The 23,668-nt window shown below is 35.6% G+C and overlaps 1 protein-coding gene across 2 annotated transcripts in view; it reads left to right on the forward strand.

Annotated features, from left to right (window-relative positions):
- The window catches only part of EIF5B (eukaryotic translation initiation factor 5B), an 89,337-nt gene that overhangs the window by 31,232 nt on the left and 34,437 nt on the right, over nt 1-23,668 (forward strand). For both annotated transcript variants that reach the window (XM_058684403.1, XM_058684404.1), the window contains 7 exons: nt 281-953; nt 3,536-3,753; nt 4,323-4,473; nt 14,228-14,326; nt 15,015-15,104; nt 17,105-17,179; nt 22,506-22,792. In XM_058684403.1, coding sequence (XP_058540386.1) covers nt 281-953; nt 3,536-3,753; nt 4,323-4,473; nt 14,228-14,326; nt 15,015-15,104; nt 17,105-17,179; nt 22,506-22,792 — 1,593 coding nt within the window. The remainder of the gene's footprint in view (nt 1-280; nt 954-3,535; nt 3,754-4,322; nt 4,474-14,227; nt 14,327-15,014; nt 15,105-17,104; nt 17,180-22,505; nt 22,793-23,668) is intronic.

Below are 23,668 nucleotides of genomic sequence, written 5' to 3' on the forward strand. Positions count from 1 at the left end.
TATACCATTTGAAGAAGGTAGTAAATGTGGACTGATGATTAGTACTTGTTTCAGAGCACCTGGATTCTGAAATTTACAGTGAATGTGAAATGTGCCTGAGGTCTAGGCTAGCTTCTGGTACTTGATTGAGTTTTATATTCTTGAAAAAAATGACCTTATTTTGAAGTTATTTGGAGAATTTTTTCTATGCATACTTAATAAAGTACATGATTGAGGAGTCTCAGTTATTTTAAAACATAAAATATAACTGTTAATATTTTTAACAATGGAATTGTTTTAGCCAACAGAAAATAATGAAGAAGAATCCACCTCAAAACAAGATAAAAAAAAGAAAGGACAGAAAGGCAAAAAACAAAGTTTTGATGATAATGATAGTGAAGAATGGGAAGATAAAGATTCAAAATCGAAAAAATCTGCAAAGCCAAAAGTGGAAATGTACTCTGGGAGCGATGATGATGATGATGATTTTAATAAACTTTCTAAAAAAGCTAAAGGGAAAGCTCAGAAATCAAGTAAAAAAGGGGATGGCTCAGAAGATGATGAGGATAACAGTAAAAGAATTAAAGAGCGTTCCAGAGTAAATTCTTCGGGTGAAAGTGGTGATGAATCAGATGAATTTTTGCAGTCTAGAAAAGGACAGAAAAAAAATCAAAAAAATAAGCCAGGTCCTAATGTGGAGAGTGGGAATGAAGATGACGACTCCTCCTTCAGAATTAAGACAGTGGCCCAAAAGAAGGCAGAAAAGAAAGAACGGGAAAGAAAAAAGCGAGATGAAGAAAAAGCAAAACTGCGGAAGCTGAAAGAAAAAGAAGAGCTAGAGACTGGGAAAAAGGATCAGAGTAAACAATCTCAAAAGAAATCTGAAGAAGAAACTATAAAATCCAAAGTGACCCTTGATGTTGGAGCAGTCCCTACTTCTGAAGAGAAAGGAGAGACTCCCACAGCTGCTGAAGGTTGGTAATATTATTAAGGAAAGGGCTGTAGGCTTGGACTCACAGTCTGAGTTTCACCCAAGGTCATTTTTTTTTACGTTTATGTATTTATTCTGAGAGAGAGTGTGTGCTCACATGTGCGCAAGCAGGGGTGAAGTGGAGGGGAGAGAGAATCCCAAGCAGGCTCTGTGCTGTAAACGTGGAGCCCACTGCAGGGCTTGATCTCGCGACTTGTGAGATCATGACCTGAGCCAAATGAAAATCAAGAGTTGGACACTTAACCGACTGAGCCACCCAGGTGGCCCCAGAAATTTTGTTTTTTGTCCTTGGTTGTAAAGGGACTTAAGTTGTAAGAAGAAGCGTTAAAAAATTTTTTTTTAATGTTTATTTATTTTGAGAGACAGAGAGAGAGACAAACAGCGTAAGCATGGGAGGGGCAGAGAAGGAGGGAGACACAGAAACTGAAGCAGGCTCCAGGCTCTGAGCTGTCAGCACAGAGCCCCATGCCAGGCTTAAACCCACGAACTGTGAGATCATGACCTGAGCCGAAGTCAGTTACTTAACTGACTGAACCACCCAGGTGGGAAGAAACCTTTTAAAAATTACATCTAGGGATGCTTGCGTGGCTCATTGGGTTAAGCATCCAACTCTTGATCTCAGGGTCATGAGTTCAAGCCCTATATTGGACTCCAAGCTGGGCATGAAGCTTACTTTAATTAATTAAGTAAGTAAGTACTTTTGATTTTCATTGTTAAACATTTATATATATATATATATATATATATATATATATATATATATAGTATAAAATGTCTAAAATGGTTTGTGTACAGACTAGGATTTTTATAGAATTTCACTGTGAAAACAGTTTCGGTGCTGACAAATACTGGAAGGTCTAAAGTGATATATTCCTTTTGATGTCTCAGTATCAGATAATGAATTCTTTTCCTGTTTTTAAAAGCCCAATTTAATATATGAAATACAAAAGCAACAACATGCTAAAATTAATTAACATCTTTCAAGCAACTGTGAGCCAAGTTTTGTTTTCTTTTTTTGGTAGAACCAATTAATGAAAAGTAAGCTTTCTAGCTAGAATTCTTCTTTTTCATAAGAATAAAGATCAAATGATTCATACAGCTTGTTCAAAAAAATTTTCTTTTTAATGTTTATTTATTTTTGAGAGAAAGAGAGAGTGCAAGTAGGGGAGGGGCGGAGAGAGAGGGAGACAGAGAATCTGAAGCAGGCTCCAGGCTCTGAGCTGTCAGCACAGAGCCCGATGCGAGGCTCAAAGTCACAAACTGCGAGATCATGACCTGAGCTGAAGTCGGACGCTTAGCCGACTGAGCCACCCAGGTGCCCCTCATACAGCTTTTTTTAAGACTAGAAAACTTTTAATGGAAAAATTGACATATCTTTTTTAACCAAATTTGTATTATCTGGACATCTTTGAAGAGTAATACCACAAAAGTAGCTTCATAAACTTTAATTCTTTAGCATAATGCTGTAGAGTTCTTGGAAGATAGTTATCTATATTTTTATATTTTATCTTTTTTTTTAATGTTTTTATTAATTTATTTTTGAGACAGAGACAGAGCATGAGCAGGGGAGGGACAGAGAGAGAGGGAGACAGAGAATCCGAAGCAGGCTCCAGGCTCTGAGCTGACAGCACAGAGCCCGACGCAGGGCTTGAATTCACGGAGTGTGAGATCATGACCTGAGCTGAAGTCAGATGCTCAACCTACTGAGCCACCCAGGTGCCCCTATATTTTATCTTTCTAATATCCCCTTAAGGTAGGCATCATTCCTATCCTCCTCTTCTTTAAAAAAAAATTGTTTTAATGTTTTTATTTTATTTTTGAGAGAGAGTGTGAACGGCGTTGGGGCAGAGAGACAGGGAGACACAATTTGAAGCAGGCCCCAGGCTCTGAGCTGTTGGCACAGAGCCTGACGTGGGGCTGAACTCACGACTGTGAGATCATGACCTGAGCTGAAGTCAGACACTTAACCAGCTGAGCCACCCAGGCGCCCCCATCCTCTTTTAGAAGTAAAACTATCTACTAAATTTCGGCAGGAATTAAGATACCATGGATTAAGTGATACATTAGATACAGTATATCTTCTTCCTGCTGACTGAATCCTCCTGTCTTATTGGGTATCCCAGGACAATTTAGAGCAATGCTAGCATTGAAGCCAACTCCGTTTTTTGGAGCTGTTCTGTACCTCTCGAGAAACCTTACCCTGCTGCTGGCATCAACCTCAGCCCAATATGGTCTTTGAATTCTGGGGGCTGCTTATTACTGTGTTAGGAAACCACTTTTTATTTTTTTTTATTTTTATTTTTTTAATTTTTTTTTAAAATGTTTATATTTTTGAGACAGAGAGAGACAGAGCATGAATGGGGGAGGGTCAGAGAGAGGGAGACACAGAATCTGAAACGGGCTCCAGGCTCTGAGCTGTCAGCACAGAGCCCGACGCGGGGCTCAAACCCACGGACCGCGAGATCATGACCTGAGCCAAAGTCGGCCGCTTAACCGACTGAGCCACCCAGGCGCCCCAGGAAACCACTTTTTAAAAAACACTTTGCCTCTGTTCTTTTTTGGTAGATGACAATGAAGGAGACAAAAAGAAAAAAGATAAGAAGAAAAAGAAAGGAGAAAAGGAAGAGAAAGAGAAGGAGAAGAAAAAAGGACCTAGCAAAGCCACAGTTAAAGCTATGCAAGAAGCTCTGGCTAAGCTTAAAGAAGAAGAAGAACGACAAAAGAGAGAAGAGGAGGAACGCATAAAACGGCTTGAAGAGTTAGAAGCTAAACGTAAAGAAGAGGTATGTTTTCATGAAGTTATGTTTAAAGTCTCTGCTCTGTAAGATATCTTTAATCTTCTTATTCTAAAAATGTCATAGTTGTATGGTAATTCAATTACATTATTATTCAGATGTAAATAATAAGATGAAGCAATATAGAAAACTCTACCTTTATTCACTCAGGTGCAGAGGTTGGTTATATATCCACTCCAATACTTGGTCTACTCTCATATGATGTTAATTAATAGTTATTATGTACACTGTTGAAGTATTTTCATTTGTGGCATCTGGGTATTTCAGTCAGTTAAGCATCCAACTCTTGATTTCAGCCCAGGTCACCATCTTACAGTTGGTGGGTTCGAGCCCTGCATTGGGATTCTCTCTCTTCCTCTCTCTCTGCACCTCCTTTGCTCGTGTTGTCTCAAACATAATTAAGTAAACATTTAAAAAATAATATTTATTTTCATTTGGGTATTCATAATGTAATACTTTGAATGTATTTCAAGAGCTTTGTTTGAATTTGTGTTCTTGACATTTAAATTTCATAATTATGTCAATACAATTTTTGTCTGATATGTACTCCCATGCAGGAAAGACTAGAACAAGAAAAGAGAGAAAGGAAAAAGCAAAAAGAAAAAGAACGAAAAGAACGCTTGAAAAAAGAAGGGAAACTTTTAACTAAATCCCAGAGAGAAGCCAGAGCCAGAGCTGAAGCTACTCTTAAACTTCTACAAGCTCAGGGTAAGTAGTATTTTTAACTAACTGAATAGTCTAGAAGCTTCTGTCATGCAGTTATAGGTCTGTAATGGTCAAAAGGAGAGTAGAAGTCAGAGAATTTCTATGAAAATGCTGTGGAAAAAGTCAAATAAAAATGTAAAGAATAGGGACACCTGGTTGGCTCAGTTGGTAGACCATGCATCTCTTGGTTCCAGGGCATGCATTCAAGCCCCAGGCTGGGTATGAGCTTACTTAAAAGTGTAAAGAATAGGTAAGATAATTACATTATTTAGGGAGGTGACTTCTATATGATGATGAACATTTATGTGTAAATGATAGTATGTCTGTAAATAAGTTTTTGTTTCCCCCACAATAAACAAAGATAGAGAATACAGTAAAATCAATCACCAAGTATCTGCTACTCAGTTTCAACAATTGTCAGTATTTAACCGTTCTTGTTTTCTCTCTCTCCACTGACTTTTTTTCCTCAAGTATTTTAAAGTGAATTTTAAACACGATATTATTTTACTCCTTTTTACTTTATTATTTTACTCCTATTTTACTAACAAATGAGGACTTTTTTTTTTTACATTAAGTAGATTTTGTATTACATATAACAAAATTAATTTCTTGATAGCCTCTGGTTGTCTATGTATAGTTTTTCCCCTTATATCCACAATGTTTTTTATAATTTGTTTGTTTAAATCAGGATCCAGATTAGATCCACGCGTTGCCTTTGGTTGATATGTCTGTCTCTCACTGATACTATTACCCATTCTTGGTTTTGGTATACCATTTATTAGTTGTAGATACTGGGTTATTTGGAATTTCTCATATTCTGAATTTGTCTAATTGCATTCTCCTAGTCTTGGCTAATAAACTTCTCTATCGGTTAAAATTTCCTATATCTAGCAGCTTGGCTTTTCCAAGTGGTACTATGTACTTCCTGTTGCCTCATGTCCGGAGGCATGTGATCTGGTTGTCTCACTTTTGGTGATACCAGGATTGATTATTGGGTTAGGTATTGGCAGCTTTGTCCATTATACAAGTAATCCACTGATTTTTCACCTAATAATTTAATATCCAATTAGTGATCATTGCCTGTATCAAGGAGCTCATTAGGAATTGCAGAGTTGTGATATACTGTCATTCCTTTTGCATTTATTAGCTATAATCTTTGTTTAAAGAAAAACTTTCCCTGAAATACAGTTCATGCAGGAAAGCCAGGATAAATGCTTATTTTCCTTCATTAATCCTCAGGATAATAAATTGATGTCTTAGCAACTTCCAAAGGTGATCAGTGAGTGTAATTTTGTTTTTTGGATCTGTATTATTTTAATGGGGTTTTATGTAATTTACATGTTTTTATCTCATGAAATCATTTATATTTTTTAATACTCAAAATTGTCCCATCTTTGGCCAGCGGGACCTCATTTAGGTTGGTCCCTCTGATTTTTTCCACACAACCACAGTATTCTTTGACCTCTACCTCACTTTCTAACACAACAAGGTATCTGTGGTACATCTTACACATTTTCTGCCCTAGACCAGAAATCACCTGTTTATACAAGGAGCCCTAGTTCTTTTAGTTTAGAGACCATAATCTGGACGTGTAATTATGTTTCTGACAGGTAAGATGATTTAAAATAGTTTCTCTGCTCCATTGAGAAGAATATTGAGAAGAAGACCTCTCTTAATTTCTTGTTCTTACATTTCACAGATTTTTATATGACAGTAATTTTGGTGCTTTTGCTATAATTACAGTAATAGGTACCATTTATTGTATATTTATTAAGTAACTGATACTGTCATAAACCTTTGACATTGTCTCTTTCCTTATAAGAATCTAATAGGTATTTTCATTCCCATCATTCATTCCCAAACTCCAACTTTAAACTGTTTGCCCAATGTCATGGAGCTGAGATTTAAACTGATCTGTGTGACCACCTCTTTATTATGCATTATATGTTCAGCTGGCAGCAGTAAATGTACAGAAACACAGTACTTGGATCAAAAAGTTTATTCTTAATTGGGGATGTAGTTTTTTTTTTGTTTTTTTAAAAAAAAAATTTTTTTTCCAACGTTTTTTATTGATTTTTGGGACAGAGAGAGACAGAGCATGAACGGGGGAGGGGCAGAGAGAGAGGGAGACACAGAATCAGAAACAGGCTCCAGGCTCCGAGCCATCAGCCCAGAGCCTGACGCGGGGCTCGAACTCACGGACTGCGAGATCGTGACCTGGCTGAAGTCGGACGCTTAACCGACTGCGCCACCCAGGTGCCCCGGGGATGTAGTTTTTTAAAGATGAAATTAGAGAACAAATATGAGTACAACTAGCACCCAGATACGAGATTTGACTGGTGACTATTTGGATGTCTAAAAGCACTCATGAAGAAATTGGGATGGGACCAAGCAGGGAATAATTTTCCATTCTTAGAAATGTTTTATGGAGTAGTTTGACTTGTACTTATGAGATTAGATGAAAATTATAATTAAGTAGACACTGTCCCCAATGTGGGGCTTGAACTCATGACCCTAAGATCAAGAGCTAGCCAAGAACAACCCCCCCCCCCCCCCCCCCCCCGTCATTTAATATGATGATCATTAGGATGGGTTTGGAAGAGATGGTCTCTCGAGTGGCATCTCTCCCCTTGGGCTCTTATTTTTCATAATGTTGCTCAATATTTGTCCTCTTACTGATTCCCTATGTATTGATAAAAAGTCCAAGCTCCTTAGCTTGATATTAAAGGCCTCCACACTATGCTCATTGAGTCATCACAAAAGAAGCTACAGTGTTTTGTTTCACCGTATCTTTCAAAGCTACCTTATTGGGTAAAGATCAGGTACCACATTCATTACCTAGAATAATATAAAACTTATTTATTGAGCCCAAAATGTGTTTGAGAGTGTAGGTATCTGCCAGTGTTTTCTGATAATTACTCTGAATTGTGTAGCAGATAGCATTTTCAGTCAGTTCTATAGCCTTTAGCCTATTAACTACTAACCATATAGCAAGTACTTTACAAATAATTTGAAGTTAATTCACTTCAGGCAAAGAGTTTCTGTGTGAATTTGATTGTAATAATCTCAGTTTGCAAGGTGAATGGAATATCTGAACACACATGTTGATGTTGACTACAAATATAACAGTTTATTAAACATTCCCTAACTCGAAGAATAGTCTGTTGATTAAGTCTGCAGTGTTGTTGTGACCACCCTTCAGTTCATCTAACTTACAGTTTCCCCTCCCAGGTCCCTGCTTTTACTTACTAGGGGTAGGCTGCTGGGCAGGGATATCTCTGGTCAACTGGATTATCTCCACATTGTCAGCTGGCTTTATCCTTTTATTTTAGTTTGTCTTACCAAATGATAGCTCTGATTTTATAATTCTGGCCAATCTCATTACTTACATACATGCATTCATTCAGTACTTTAAAGTTAAGAACAATTTTAAGTGATTTCCTTCTGTTAATGACTTCATTCAAGACCCCACAGTAAATAGTTTTTATTGTTTTATAAAATTTCTGCCCTATGTATGACTGTGTCAGTAATCCAGCAAATGGAATGTAACCTCTCTTAGGAGTTTGTTATAGGAATGGAGAGGAAGGATTGTAATAGAGAACCATTCCATGTCTGGGATTTACTAGTAACTGTTGACTGATGAAGATGTATTCTCCTCAGATTCAGTAATGTTACTTGCAGATCAGATTTGACATTGGTTTGTACTGCCATGTCTTAATTTGACAAAATTTATTTGTTTGCTCTATTTAAGAGAAAATATGAAGTGTTCAAAACTGGATAGTAAGAACCATGAATTCAAATAAAAACAGATTTGTGATCTGACACTAACCTTTTCATTTTGGATAAGTCACTTTCTCATTGAATCTTACTTTTGACCAGCTTTTGACCAGCTGTGAAGCTGGACATAGTTGAAAAAAAGTAAACTTAATGACTTTGTTTTGTAATGGTAATGAAACTTCTGTTATACTTAGTATTAGTTTTTTATTTGTATTGTAACAAATTTAGTAGCTTAAAAAGATACAAAATTTATTACTTTGAAATTCTCTAAATCAGATGTCTGATGTGGGTCTCACTGGTTTAAGGTGTTGGCAGGCCTGCATTCCTTTCTGGAGTTTCTAGGGTAGAACTGATTCCCTTGTTTTCTTCTAGAGGCATTCATATTACTTGGTTCATGATGCCCTTCTTTCATCTTCAGAGCCATCAGTATTGCATAATGCTGACTATTTTTCCATGGGTACATCATCCTCTGACTTCAGCCTGTACCTCAGAGAAAGGTTCTTCATTTTTAAAGGATCTCATGCAGTTGATTAGGTTGGGTTCACTTAGATAATCCAGGATAATGTCTCTCATCTCAAGTCCTTAGGCTTATTCACATCTGCAGTGTCTTTTTTGCCACGTTAGGTAACATATTCACATGTCCTGGGGATTAAGACCTGGATGTTTTGGGGCAGGGGGAGGCATTATTCTATTTACTATGCACTTAATTTTCATCTTATTTGTGAGTTCATTACAAAGAAAACATTTTGTGAGTGTCATGTTTTCACTGTACCTTTCAAAGACCAAAATACAGATTTTTAAATATGTTTATGTTAAATGTTTAAATAGAGATCAGTGACCGTATTACTCTGAAATGTGCTGGAGGTTACCTGATGCTATTTATTTGCCATGTCTTGTTCCTTTAGTGCTTAAATTGGAGAATTCAAGCCAAACAAGGCTGATTAATTATATTGATGATGAAAAGGCATATAAATAGTAGCATATTTTTCATTACTACTAAAGTATTTGGAAGAATAGGTGTTAAATTAGGACCTACTCTGGGGCGCCTGGGTGGTTCAGTTGGTTGGGTGGCTGACTTCGGCTCGGGTCATGACTTTGCGGTCCGTGAGTTCGAGCCCCGCGTTGGGCTCTGTGCTGACAGCTCAGAGCCTGGAGCCTGTTTCGGATTCTGTGTCTCCCTCTCTCTGACCCTCCCCTATTCATGCTCTGTCTCTCTGTCTCAAAAATAAATAAACGTTAAAAAAAAAAAAAAATAGGATCTACTTTTAATTTCTCTTGTTTCTGTCAGATTGTTAGAGGCATTTATTCTGAAGTGAAAAGGATAGATTAAAGGTAGAATTTACCTTTTTTTCAACTGTGGCTTCATTTTGGCTTTTCTAATTTTTATTGTCTGTTTCAGTTCATAGTCCAAAATTTATGGAGTAAGTAGAGCTAGTGAAGGTTTTTGTGGACCTTGTGGGAGATGTGGGAAAAGGAGTTGTAGAATTTCTGTCCTTTCAAGCTGTGAAATTCTTTATTTATTTTTACAAAATTTTTAAAGCTTATTTATTTTGAGAGAGAGTGAGCTAGGGAGCACAAGTCGGGGGAGAGGCAGGGAGAGAGACTCCCAAGCAGGCTCTGCATTGTCAACGCAGAGCCCTGCACAGGGCTTGATCCCACAAGCCATGAGATGACCTGAGCCCAAATCAAGAGTTGGACGCTTAACCCACTGGGCCATCCACGCACCGCTGTAAAATTCTTAAATTTCTTTGTTCACTTTGAATTGCATACATTGTTGAATGATCATTATTTTTTTTTTTTAGTGAGAATTTTTTTAATATTTATTTATTTTGAGAGAGAGAATGAGAACACAAGTGGAGGAGGGGCAGAGAGAGAGGGAGACACAGAATCTGAAGCAGGCTCTAGGCTCTGAGCTATCAGCACAGAGCCCAATGTGGGGCTCGAACTCACAAACTTGCGAGATCATGACCTGAGCTGAAGTCGGATGCTTAACCAACTGAGCCACTCAGGCGTTCCGAATGATCATTATTTTTAAAACAGAGTGGTGCACACATGGTTACTTCTTTTTGAAGAGAGGAGTCAGGGAAAGGGGTCTCTGATATCTGAAGAGTTTGAAGGGACTCCCCCCCCCCCTTTTTTTTTTAACTTTTGAGGCCAAATAGCAGCTCCACTTAAATGGAACTTCAAAACATAAAGGGTAAAGTTCTGAGAGTACCTCATATTTTTGGCCAGAGGGACGAGAGGGGCTCCTGGGAGCCAGAGAGTGTAGGGGAAATTGCAGGTGGGGGAGAAGTGACAGAAGAATCCTATAATTCTGTTGATGAATGGACATAAATCCTAGGCTTACTATATAGTTCTTTGTGTTTAGAAGAGACCCAAAGAAGGATAGTCAAAACTTTAAGAACTAATCCATGATATAAACCAGTGCCCAAGACCCAGATTTACCTCTATGGCTCATGTATGTACCAGGTAAAATACTGATTCTAAGTATACTGTGGAAAGTCTGTTATAAATGTTCTAATTTCTGTAGCAGCCATTAAATAAGATTAAAACTAAAAGTAGATAAATTAAAAAGGAAATCTAAAGTATATTCAAATAATCCACAAGAAAGCAGGAGGTGAAAAGGGAAATGGGAAACAGAGGTAACAAATCAAATAATAAAATGATAGACTTAAAACCAACTATATTAATAATTAAAATATGAATAGTCTAAAGATATCAATTAAGAGACTGTCAGAAACCAAGAGCCAGCTAGCTATGTGCTGTCTGCAGTAAATCCACTTTAAGTGTACTGATATAGATAAAATGGTAAAAATAGATACCAAAAGAAAGCTGAAGTTGTTATATTAATCTGAAGTACTTCAGAACAAGTAAAATTACCAAAATAAAGACCTACATTGCATATGATAAAAAGTGAATGCCTCATAACTTTATAACAATCTTATGTGTACCTAACTACAGGTTCACAAATATTCACCAAAATAGACCATTTTTGGGGAGCCATAAAATAAATGCTAAAACATTTAAAAGATTTGAAATCTTACAGTGTTTTCTGGGGGACCAAAACAGAATTAAACTAGAAATGAATAATAGAAATATATCTACAAAATCAGTAAATATTTAGAAATTAAACCACACTTCTTATTAACCCCTGAGCCCAGGAGAAACTCTTATTGAAAATTAGAAAATATCTTGAATTAGAAGAAAAAAAAAAAGAAGGAAAACACAGCATATTAAAATTTGTGGGGTGCAGCTAAAGCAGTTCTTAGAGGGGAATTTGTAGTATTAAAATGCTTGTTTTAGAAAAAGAAGGTCTCAAATCAATAGTCTAAGCTTCCCATTTAAACTAAAAAAGAAAAAAAGGCAGAAAGAAAAATGCAGAAAGCAATGTAGTATAAAACAAGACTTAATAGAGAATCATTGAAACCAAAAGTTAGTACTTTGAAAAGATCAATAAAAATGATAAACTTCTAGATTGGCTAAGAAGAAAAAAGAGACAAGACACAAATTACTGATACCATGAGTAAAGAGTGGGGAGGGATATCATCATTACAGATTTCCAGGTGTTAAAATGATAAAGCAATATAATGAACAGCTCTGTGCTAATAGATTGAAAAGCTTAAGATAAAATAGGGCCATTCCTTAAAAGACACAAACTATCAAAACTTAAAATCTATCATGATGAAGTGGATTTTATCCTGGGAGTGAAGGCTGGTTCCATTTTGAAAATTAGTAAATGTGTTTAAAGAAGCAAAACTACATGGATGCAGAAAAATCATTTGACAAAATTCAGTAAGCATATATGATAGAAATTCACAAAGTAGAAAAGTTCCTTATTTTGCTAAAAGAGATCTACAAAAAAAAATACACAATTGTTGCACTTAATGATGAATTATGGCTGCTAAACCCTAATATTGTAATTAAGGCAAGGATGTCCATTCTCACCACAATCATTCCACATTGTACTGGAACATCCTAGAGTTGTAATTAGGGGAAAGAAAGAAAAAGTAAAAGACATACAGATTGAAAGGAAGAAGTAAAACTCTATTTACAGATGACAATTGTTTACATAAAAACTACTGTGAAATACCACTGAAAAAACATGAAACCCTACAACCAATAAGTGAGATTAACAAAGTTATAGATAGGGCCAGCATGTAAATACCAATTGTATATCTGTATGCTAGCCATTAACAGCTGAAAATCAAAACCGTATTATTTACAATAGCACCCCACCCCAAAAATAAATTGAAACAGTTATAATTCTAATATTTGTGGGACCTATATGCTGAAAACTATAAAAAAAAAAAAAACACTGACGAAAATAATCAGAGAACTTTGTAAATGGAGAAATGTTGTATTCATGGATAGGAAAACTTGATATTGTTAAGATAATCAGTTCTCCGAAATGATCTGTAGATTCAGTGCAATCCCAGTCAGCAGTAGGATATTTTATGAGTATCTATAAGCTATTTCTAAAGTGTGTATGAAGAGATGAAGGAGTTAGAATGGCCAAAATAATTTTGAAAAGAATATACTTGAAGAACTCAGAATATTGTACCTGATTTCAAGACTTACTGTAAAGCTGCAGTCATCAGTACAGTGTGATAATGGCAAAAGCAGCAATAAAGACAAATAGATCAATATAATAGTCTGTATATGGTCAGTTTGTTTTTTTCTGTCATAGGTAAAAGGCAGTTTATTAAGTAAAATACAGTATTTGCAACAACTGATACAATTGGGAATCTATATGCAAAAACAAAAACCCAAAAGCGTCATCCTAAATCTCATTAAATAAAAATTAACACAAAAAAGATCATAAATCTAAATATAAAATGTACAACTATAAAACTTTAGGGGGAAAACATAGTAGAAAGTCTTTGTGACCTTGTGTTAGTGATTAGTTTAACTTCAAAAGCATAATTCATAAAAGGAACAAATTTGAGGAAGTCCAGTTAAAAACTTGTTCAGCAAAAGACACCATTGAGACAGTTCAAAGACAGTACCTCAAAATCACGTGTCTGACAAAGGATTAATATGCAGAATATGAGAAGATAACTCTGTATTCAACAGTAAGAAAAGCAACAACCCTATTTAAAAATGGGCAAAAGATTTGAACAGAAACTTAAACTATAAGCAATGAAAAGAATGTTTAACATTAGTCATTATGGAAATTCAAATTAAGACCACCATGAGCTTTCACTACATATTTATTGAAATACTTACATTTAAAACATCTTTTTCTGGCAAGTATACAGAACAGTTGGAACTCACCTACTTTACTGGTTGGAATGCAAAACGGTAAAGCCAATTTGGAAAACAGTTGGCAGTTTCTTACAAAATTAAATACCTATTTACATAATGTCCCATCATTCCCACTTCAAAATATTTACCACAAAGAAATGTTCACATAGAAACCTGCATACAAATGTTTGTAGCAGCTTTATTCGTAATTGTCAAAAACTGGAAACAACTCAAATGTCCATCAGTTGTCTAAAAGATAATGGAACTGTAGTATATACTTAACAATAGAATGCTACTCAGCAATAAAAAGAAATGTATTAGTACACATGAGGATGACTGTAAAATCCATTATGATGACAACAGCCCAGACTATAAGGTTTAATTTCTGTGATATTTTGGAAAAAAATCTTTTGGGAAAGAGAACAGATAGGTGGTTGCAAGGATGTAAGTAGGGTTTGACTACACAGAACAGCCTAGGGTGATGGAATTGTTCTTCATCTTGTGTTTAATAACTCTGCTCATCTGTCAAAAGTCACAGAACTGGACACCAAGAAAGTAGAATTTTAGTGTATGTATATTTTACAATATCTTATATAAAAAAGATTTTTCCATGAATGTTCTTTTATATTTCAGGGTATGTATTTCTGGGGTGAATAAAATGTTACCTTTTCAAGTAGCATTTCTTAAATGATATGCAAATAGCATAAATCTAAAGTTTTTCATTCTTATCACTTAGGTGTTGAAGTGCCATCAAAAGACTCTTTGCCAAAGAAAAGGCCAATTTATGAAGATAAAAAGAAGAAAAAAACACTACAGCAGCTAGAAAATAAAGAAGGTTTGTATACAAAGTGACCTATGACTTAAAAATATTTGGGGGGCGCCTGGGTGGCTCAAGTCGGTTAAGCGTCCGACTTCGGCTCAGGTCATGATCTCACGGTCTGTAAGTTCAAGCTCCGCATCGGGCTCTGTGCTGTCAGTTCAGAACCTAGAGCCTGCTTCGGATTCTATGTCTCCCTCTCTCTCTGCCCTTTCCCCACTCATGCTCTGTCTCTCTCTACCAAAAACTGAATAAACGTTAAAAAAAATTTTTTTAATTTTGTTTGACTTTCTCCTACAGCATTCAAAACAATGTCTTTTAAAGAAACTGGAAATCAGAATTACATATTGAAACTTACTATACCTTATTTCCTATTATTGTTAATCATTCTCAGCTGATTTAAATGACAGATTAATGGAAAAGTGCTTTTGTTCGAAAAACCTAGATTGTACCCAAAAACTATTCTTAATTATTCTTATTTTTTCTTTGTTTCCTTCTCAACCTTTTTGTAGTTTTCCATTCTATTCCTTGAATAGAAAGAAACTCTGTTTCCTGTAAAATATATGACTGATATTTAAACATTTTCTAAACGTGCTGAAGAATTCAAGTTTGTACTATTGGTTTTTATTCAGTACTTAACAGAGTATCCTAACAGAAATTATGCACTGAAAAAGTATTGTTAACTTGGTTTCTGCCTTGTTTTCAGTGTCTGAACCAATAGAATTAAATGCTGCTGTAGAAGTGGTGGAACAAGGAGTACCAGAAAAGGAAGAGACACCACCTCCTGTTGAACCAGGCCAGTAGCACTGACTAATTGCTTCCTATTAAATAGCATTGGTGTGTCAGAAGTTGTCTTGTCATTATTAGTGTGGGGAAACCAAATATCTGTCAGGATGGTCTTTTTCATACTTCTTTTCTCTAAACCATTCCTTTCCATTTCCATTTTGAAAAAGTGTAGGAGATTTGAATCAGTTTCTTTTTAATAGTATCAGTAAAATGTAGAGAGGATAGAAGTTTTTAGATTTTTTCTGATGTTTTCATTTATGGGTCAGAAATCTTAGGTGGTGCCAAGAAGACCTGAAGTTCTTTATTTAATCCTTTGGAAACAAATTGGTAGCATTTTAATGAGAACTATTTAAGAGTCATAAAAATTGGCATTTTTAAACCTCCTTGGAGGTCAACTTCTATTTACTAAATCAATAAGAGGATTGTTTATTCATTGTGTGTGTGTGTGTGTTTTGAGGTTGGAGAAAAATCTTTGGCTTTTTTTTTTGTTTGTTTAAGATAAACATTGTTCTAATTCATTAGACTACGTATTGATAGAGCCAGAGGTTAACTAAATGTGTGGTAATAATATCAAGAGAAGCTCCATATTGTAAAGTTTGGATTGGGAATAAAAAGCAAGAGAATGTCAAGACTGACCCACACTAGTGAAAGATATCATTTCTGGTTCCTTTCCTTCTTTCTCCCCTTCTGTTCTTGGTATAAAATGGATCATTTACTTGGCACAACTCAGCTTAACATGATGACATTAGAGGAATTCAGGTTGATACACTTAATAGCAGTCCATTATTTTAGGTGACATTTGTAGCAGTAGAAAGAATTGTTAATTTAGAAGGATGTTTTGGGTACGTGTACCTGACTCATTTCCTTTTCCTCAGGATGACTCAACCAAACTTGTTGTCAAGTAATAATTATTACAGGGAAGCAAATACCACATGTCCTATGATTTGAGAATAGTTTTGCTTTATTGGATTTCATAAAAAAGAGTCATTAATATTGAGAATATTAAATCTTGAATTCAAAATTATACCTTTCTGGATACTTTTGGATTGTCAGCAGGTATTCTATTCTTATTTTCAACTGGAGTAGAGGTGTAGCTTTGTACCTACAGCTATATAATTTAAGTAGTATTTGTATGTATCTGTAGAGGTTAAAGCAATAAAATAAGTAGTAAATTCTTAGGTATGAAGTAGAAGTTTGAAACATCAAAATGGAGATGCAGTAAGTCCCCTCTTATCTGCAGGGAATATGCTCCAAGACACCCAGTGGATGCCTGAAACAGCAGATAGTACTGAATTCTGTATATACTATGTTTTCTCCTTTACATACATAGCTGTGATAGAGTTTAACTTATAAATTAGGCACGTAAGAAAAGAACAGTAATGAGTAATAACATGAACAATCAGAATGATATACTGTATGAAAAGTTATGTGAATGTAGTCTTTCTCTTAAAATATTGTACTGTACTCTCCTTGTGATGATGTGATATGACAAAACACTCACATGATGAGATGAAGTGAGATGAGTGATGTAGGCACTGTGATGTAATGTTAAACTACTGTTGACCTCCTGACCATGTTAAGGAGGATTGTCTGCTTCCAGACCACAGTTGACTGTGGGTAACTGAAAATGCAGAAAGCAAGACTAGATAAGGTGAGGGGACTTTTGTGAAATTTCATTTTTGCTCAAGAACCTAGGAGTACGACCATCTACCCTTTTCAAAATCTAACAAAACATTTAAATGTCTGAGTTTCTAATATTTTAATTATGTCAAATATGAAATCTGGATTAGTGTAATTTCATGTATTCAAAATTCTGGGTAATTGTGCAGCATTTGGTAATAGTAAATTATAACATGCTAGCTATATTGAAAAAAATAATTCAAAGATAATGAGATTGTATATGTGTTTTTGCATAATGAAAACATTTTTAATGTCAGCATAATTTTCTACTTTTTTCTAAAAGCAATTCCCTATTTCTAGATGATTTCTAACAAAAATCTTTATTTACAGAAGAGGAAGAAGAAACTGAAGATGCTGGATTGGATGATTGGGAAGCTATGGCCAGTGATGAGGAGAGAGAAAAAGGTGAATAGCTTATAAGTACACATTGATAAATCTCGTGGTAATTAGAGGTGTGTATATTTAAAGGAATGGTCAGTCTTCTGATGGTGAAAGCCATATGAACATTTCTGAGAATAAAAACCAGTCTTGATTTCTCCATTGCCATGGTTCCTAAATCCTTATGTGGATCCTCATTTTATGAATAAATGGTTTTTCAGAAGATCCTAGGATTTAAAATACATTTTTTCAGTGGCACCTGGATGGCTCATTTGGTTGTGTCCTGACTCTTGATTTTACCTCAGGTCGTGTTCTCATGGTTCACAAGTTCAAGCCCCACATTGGGTGCCTGTGGTGCCTGTCTCTGCCTCTCTCTGTGCCCCTCCCCTGTGTGCACACTCTCCCTCTCAAAAAGAAACTTTAAAATATGTATACATATATATATATTTCAGTATGATGTTATAAATGGGATTAGGTTATTAAAGGTAGCCTACCAAAAGCCCCTTTAACTTAAAACATAATACAAAGATAATGCAAGTAAATGGTACCTAATCAATGTGAATAAACAATTTTTCTTTGTCATTACTTTCTGTCATTTATTATTAAAGTCTACTTTCTTTGGTTTTAATTTCCTGATTTTTCCCCCTAACTTCTTAAATTTTTTTTTATACATTTATTTATTTTTGAGAGACAGAGACAGAGCATGAGCAGGGGAGGGGCAGAGAGAGGGAGACAGAATCAGAAGCAGGCTTCAGGCTCCGAGCTGTCAGCACAGAGCCCAACGCGGGGCTCGAACCCACCAACCGTGAGATCATGACCCGAGCCGAAGTCGGATGCTCAACCGACTGAGCCACCCAGCCGTCCCACTAACTTCTTAAAATGGATATTTGTTTATTTAGAGTTTTTTTCCTTAATATATGTGGGGTGTTTTTTTTTGGAAGTTTTCATTTTAATTACAGTTAATATACAGTGTTATATTAGTTTCAGGTGTATGATAATGTTTCAGCAATCCTGTGTATCACCTGGTGCTCATCATAACAAGTGCACTCCTTAATCCCCATCACCTATTGAATTCACCCCTACCCTCTCCCCAGCCTCTGGTAACCATCAGTTTGCTCTCTGTAGTTAAGAGTATTTTTCTTGGTTTTTCTATTTTTCTCTTTCATATGCCCTTTGCTTATTTGTTTTGTTTCTTAAATTCCACATATGAGTAAAATCATGATATTTGTCTTTCTCCGACTGATGTATTTCACTTAGTGTTAGACCCTCTAGCTCCATCCATGTTGTTGTTGCAAAATGGCAAGACGTCATTTTTTCTTATGGCTGAATAATATTCTGTTGTATATATATTCCACATCTTCTTTATCCATTCATCTATCAGTGCATACTTTGGCTGCTTATATATTTTGGCTATTGTAAGTAATGCTGTTATAAACATAAGGGTACATGTATCCCTTTGAATTAGTGTTTTTGTATTTTTGGGGGGTAAGTGCCCGGTAGTGTCATTACTGGATCGTAAGATAGTTATATTTTTAACTTTTTGAGGAATCTCCATACTGTTTTCCACAGTGGCTGTACCAGTTTGCATTCCCACCAACAGTGCACTAGGGTTCCTTTTTTTCCACATCCTGGCCAACACTTAATATATGTTTTTAAAACTAAATTTTTCTTTTAGCTTTAGTCCTATTTCACAAGTTCTGATGATATTTGTAATTTCCATTTTAATATATTTTACCTGATTTATAGAAATGTAGTTTTTAATTTACAAAAGTGGGATTTTCTGATTATTTTCTTGTTACTTCATTGAGATCACAGAACATAAATGTATGTTTTTGAAATATGTTGAGAGGGGCGCCTGGGTGGCTCAGTAGGTTAAGCATCTGACTTCGGCTCAGGTCATGATCTGGCAGTTCGTGAGTTTGAGCCCTGTATCAGGCTCTGTGCTGACAGCTCAGAGCCTGGAGCCTCCTTCAGATTCTGTGTCTCCCTCTCTCTCTGCCCCTTCTCTCCTTGCACACTGTCTCTCTTTCTCTCTCTCAAAAATAAATAAACATTAAAAAAATTGAAATATGTTGAGAATTAATTTACAACCTAATACATGGTTGATTATTGTAAATGTTTAATATGTGATTGGAAGGAGTTTATTTTCTGCAGTACTGTCTGCCTTGTTCTCTATAGAGTTAACCCTTGAACAACATGGATTTGAACTCCAGGAGTTCACTCACATGCAAAGTTTTTTTTGTTTGTTTGTTTTTTTTTTTTATAAATACAGTGCTATAAATATATTTCCCTTTAGATTTTATTCATAACATTATTATTTCTCTGGTTTATTTTATTATAGGAATATAGTATGTAATACACATAGCATAGAAAATATGTGCTAATCAACTATTTATGTTATTACTAAGGCTTACGGTTAGTGGTAGGCTATTAGTAGTTAGGTTTTTGAGGAGTCAAAAGTTATACATGGATTTTTGACTATGCAGGGCGACAAACATCTCTAACCTCCACATTGTTCAAGGGTAAACTGTTTTTAATCAGATTTGTTTATCATTTTGCTCAAGTGTTTTTTATTCTTTTTTTTCTGGAGTGCGTTTTTTCTCTGTTACTGAGAGAGGTGGGTTAAAATCTCCTGCCCTGGGGCGCCTGGGTGGCTCAGTCGGTTAAGCGTCCGACTTCAGCTCAGGTCACGATCTCGCAGTCCGTGAGTTCGAGCCCCGCGTCGGGCTCTGGGCTGAGGGCTCAGAGCCTGGAGCCTGCTTCCGATTCTGTGTCTCTCTCTCTCTCTCTGCCCCTCCCCCGTTCATGCTCTGTCTCTCTCTGTCTCAAAAATAAATAAATGTTAAAAAAAAAAAAAAAAAAAATCTCCTGCCCTAATTGTAAATTGTCTGTTTCTCCTTGAGTTCTGTTAATTTTGTTTAATGTATTTTAGTACTTTATTATTAGGTGAGTACACTCATTTTTTGATGAATTGATGCACTGATTTGTTATTCTATTATGTTTTATTTATATATTTTTTTTTTATTTATTTCTAGTAATGCTTTTTGCCTTAAAGTATACATGATATGGCTATACCAGCTTTGAGTCACATGATATTTTTCTATTTTTATTTTTCTGTCTCCTTAAGTAGCACATATTTGAGACTTTTAAATCCAGAGTGTCAATCTTTATATTTTACCTAGACCACTTAGCCCATTACATTTAACCCTTGATGTAATTAATGAAGTATACTTATTATCTTTATCTTATTTAGTCCTTATTCTGTTTCTTTTTTTCTCCTTTCTAACCGTTTTTGGGATTGGGTTTTTTTGTTTTGTTTTTAATTCCATATTTTCCTCCTTCCATGAGCTTGGAAGTTGTATACTCTTCCACTTACTTTTGGTGGTTACTTCAGGATAAAAGTATCCTTTTTAACAAAGATATTTGAACTATTAGTGTTTAATGTTACCCTCTTTCCAGACGGACAATGCATACCACAGAATACATGAACATTTATCTACTTCTCAATTTATTTATTTTTTTTTTTTTCAACGTTTTTTTTTTTTTTTTTTTTATTTTTGGGACAGAGAGAGAGGCAGAGCATGAACGGGGGAGGGGCAGAGAGAGAGGGAGACACAGAATCGGAAACAGGCTCCAGGCTCCGAGCCATCAGCCCAGAGCCTGACGCGGGGCTCGAACTCACGGACCGCGAGATCGTGACCTGGCTGAAGTCGGACGCTTAACCGACTGCGCCACCCAGGCGCCCCACTACTTCTCAATTTATATATCATTATTCTCATTTATTTTAATTCTCTGTTTTAAATCCCATAATAGCTTCTTAAGTTTATTCATATTGTAAGCTTTTTGTTGTGTTTCATTTCTTTTTGTGTCTCTGACCTTCCATTTGAGATTATTTCTTCTGGCCTGAAGAACACCTTTTAGAATTTCCTTTAGTATGAATCTGTTAGTGAGGCATTCCATTTTTGCTTTTCTAAAAATACCATTATCTCATCTTAATTCTTGAAGGGTATACTTATTGGGTGAGGACCTCTTTGTTGAAATTCTCTTTAACATTTTAAAGATACTATTCCCTTGTGTTAGCTTTCATGGTTTCTTTTGAGAAGTCAGATATCAGCCTAAAGTTTTCATGTGTCTTTGGCTTTCAGCAGTTTTATTATGATGTGGCCAGGTTCAGTTTCCTTTTATTTATTCTGCCTATAGAGCTTTATCAATGTATGGTTTTATGTTTTTATCCATTTTACAATGTTATGAACCATTATTTCTTCTCAGGGATTCTAGTTATGCCTATGATATACCTTCCTGTTATATCAATGTGTCGTCTTTTCTGTGTTTTTCACATAATTGAATTTCCATGGTTCTTTCTAGATTGTTTCTTCTCATCTGTCTTCTGGTTCACTAATTTTCTCTTCAGCTGTTTCTCCTGTCCTGTTAAACCCATCTTTTGGGTTCCTAGTTTTGTCTCCAGTGTTTTCTAGTTTTAGATATTCCATTTAACTATTTTTTATAGTTCTTTACTTTCTAAAGTTTTTAATCTTTTGCTCCCTGGATGTTAGAAACATAGTCATTTTTAAATTTTGGTTTTATAACCTCAATGTATAGACATTTTGTGGGTTTCTGTATGCTGGCTTCCATCCTGTGATTCGTTTTTTCATGTGACTCATTATTTTCATATATTGTTCTGGATATTATACTTGTAAAACTGCAAAATAATTTGAGGTCAAGGATGGTGTTTTCTTTCTCCAGAGAAAATTTATGTGTACAGTCCACCAGGAGTCTGAATGAACTAGCAATATGGAATCATCTTATTCCAAATTTAGAATTGATAGAATCTGGAGGTGATTGGCCAATAACAGGGAGGTCCTGTTTATTTTCTATTCATTCTAACTGCTAGGGTGCAGTTCTCCAGGATTTTACTCCACAATAAAGAGTAGTCAACCTTACCCCTCTGAGTCCTTAATAGGCCCAATACCTGGACCCCTAAGCACTGCTTAAGCTCACCTTCTCTAGAATCAGCAAATGACCATTGCTTCTCTTCCTTTGTGCTAAGATCAAGTGCAGAATCAGCAAATGACTCCAAGGGAAAGAAATTGTAAGCATTTTGTTCCCCTTATTGTGTTCCTTTTCTGTCTTTAGGTTGTCTTAGTAATATATTAAGTTTTTATTGTTAAATGGCAATCTTCATTGTAATATGTTGACCAATGCTTTGCTTTTATGATGCATGAAAACAATTTAGCATTAATGATGTTTTATAATGTTACTGCCTTACTTAGTGCACCCTTAGTATTTCCCCTTAATCTTGACAGAAATCTCCATTTTTAACTTTCATTTATTTTAAAATCTTTTTTACTAAAAGAAGAAAACACGGTGCATATAGAAGTAAAAGAAAACCCTGAAGAAGAGGAGGAGGAGGAGGAAGAAGAGAGTGAAGAGGAAGAGAGTGAAGAGGAAGAGGAAGAGGAAGGAGACAGTGAAGGCAGTGAAGGTGATGAAGAAGATGAAAAGGTGTCCGATGAGAAAGAAGCGGGGAAAATGTTAGATAAAAAACCAAGTAAAGAAATGAGTTCAGAATCTGAATACGACTCTGATGATGATCGAACTAAAGAAGAAAGGGCTTATGACAAAGCCAAACGGAGGATTGAGGTATTTATTTTCCCGTTTGTCTTTCTCTTTACTCCTTTCCTCCCCACTCCTCTAGGATCATTAGAACTATCCTCTGAACTAAAGACAATGTGGTACTGGTATGAGAACAGATAATACAGGTGAATGAAACAACTGTAAGTCCAAGAATAAACCCTCATATTTCTGGCCTATTGATTTGTTGTCAAAGATACCAAAGCAATTCAGTAGGAAAAGGATACCTTTCTCAACCAAATGATGCTAGTTAAATTAATAAAAAGTTTAGTCTCTGACCCCACATCATACCTAAAAGTAATCTTAGATCAGAGATAGAGCTAAAGATGTAATAAACTAAAGGTATGAATTTAGAAAAAATGCAGAGCAAAATATTTATGACTTTGGGTTAGACAGTAGGTCTTTGACACTGATCTAACCCAAGGACCTTACTCCCTGACCTAAGTCATAATGGTATACTGCTTCATCATTTATTTCTTGTTTTCTCTAAATTTTTATGTGCTCTTTGAGTGTTGGTTTACTCTGAGCACATACCTTCTAGTCATAAACACTAAACTAGTGTTTGCCTTGTATATTTTAGGTAGTTGCTGTGAGGCATCTGATCACTTTAGTTGTTTAAATCTGGTGGGTTACTGAGGCATCTTTCTATTTAGTAAAGTGTACATACCTACCAGGCTTACTATATTTTTCCTATGTAATGCAGTAGACTTGAGAGTTTTCTTCAATTCTGTCAGCTTAGTATAAATAATAACAATAAAAACTAGTTTTCTTGAGGGTGCTAAACTGTTTTAAAGCTAAAAATTATTTTAGCTTTTCTTTGTTAAAAGGGGTGCCTGGGTGGCTCAGTCAGTTGAGTGGCCAACTCTTTTGATTTTGGCTCAGGTC

This window comes from Neofelis nebulosa, chromosome 9, assembly GCF_028018385.1.
Source record: "Neofelis nebulosa isolate mNeoNeb1 chromosome 9, mNeoNeb1.pri, whole genome shotgun sequence".
In the NCBI taxonomy this organism is placed as follows: Eukaryota; Metazoa; Chordata; class Mammalia; order Carnivora; family Felidae; genus Neofelis; species Neofelis nebulosa.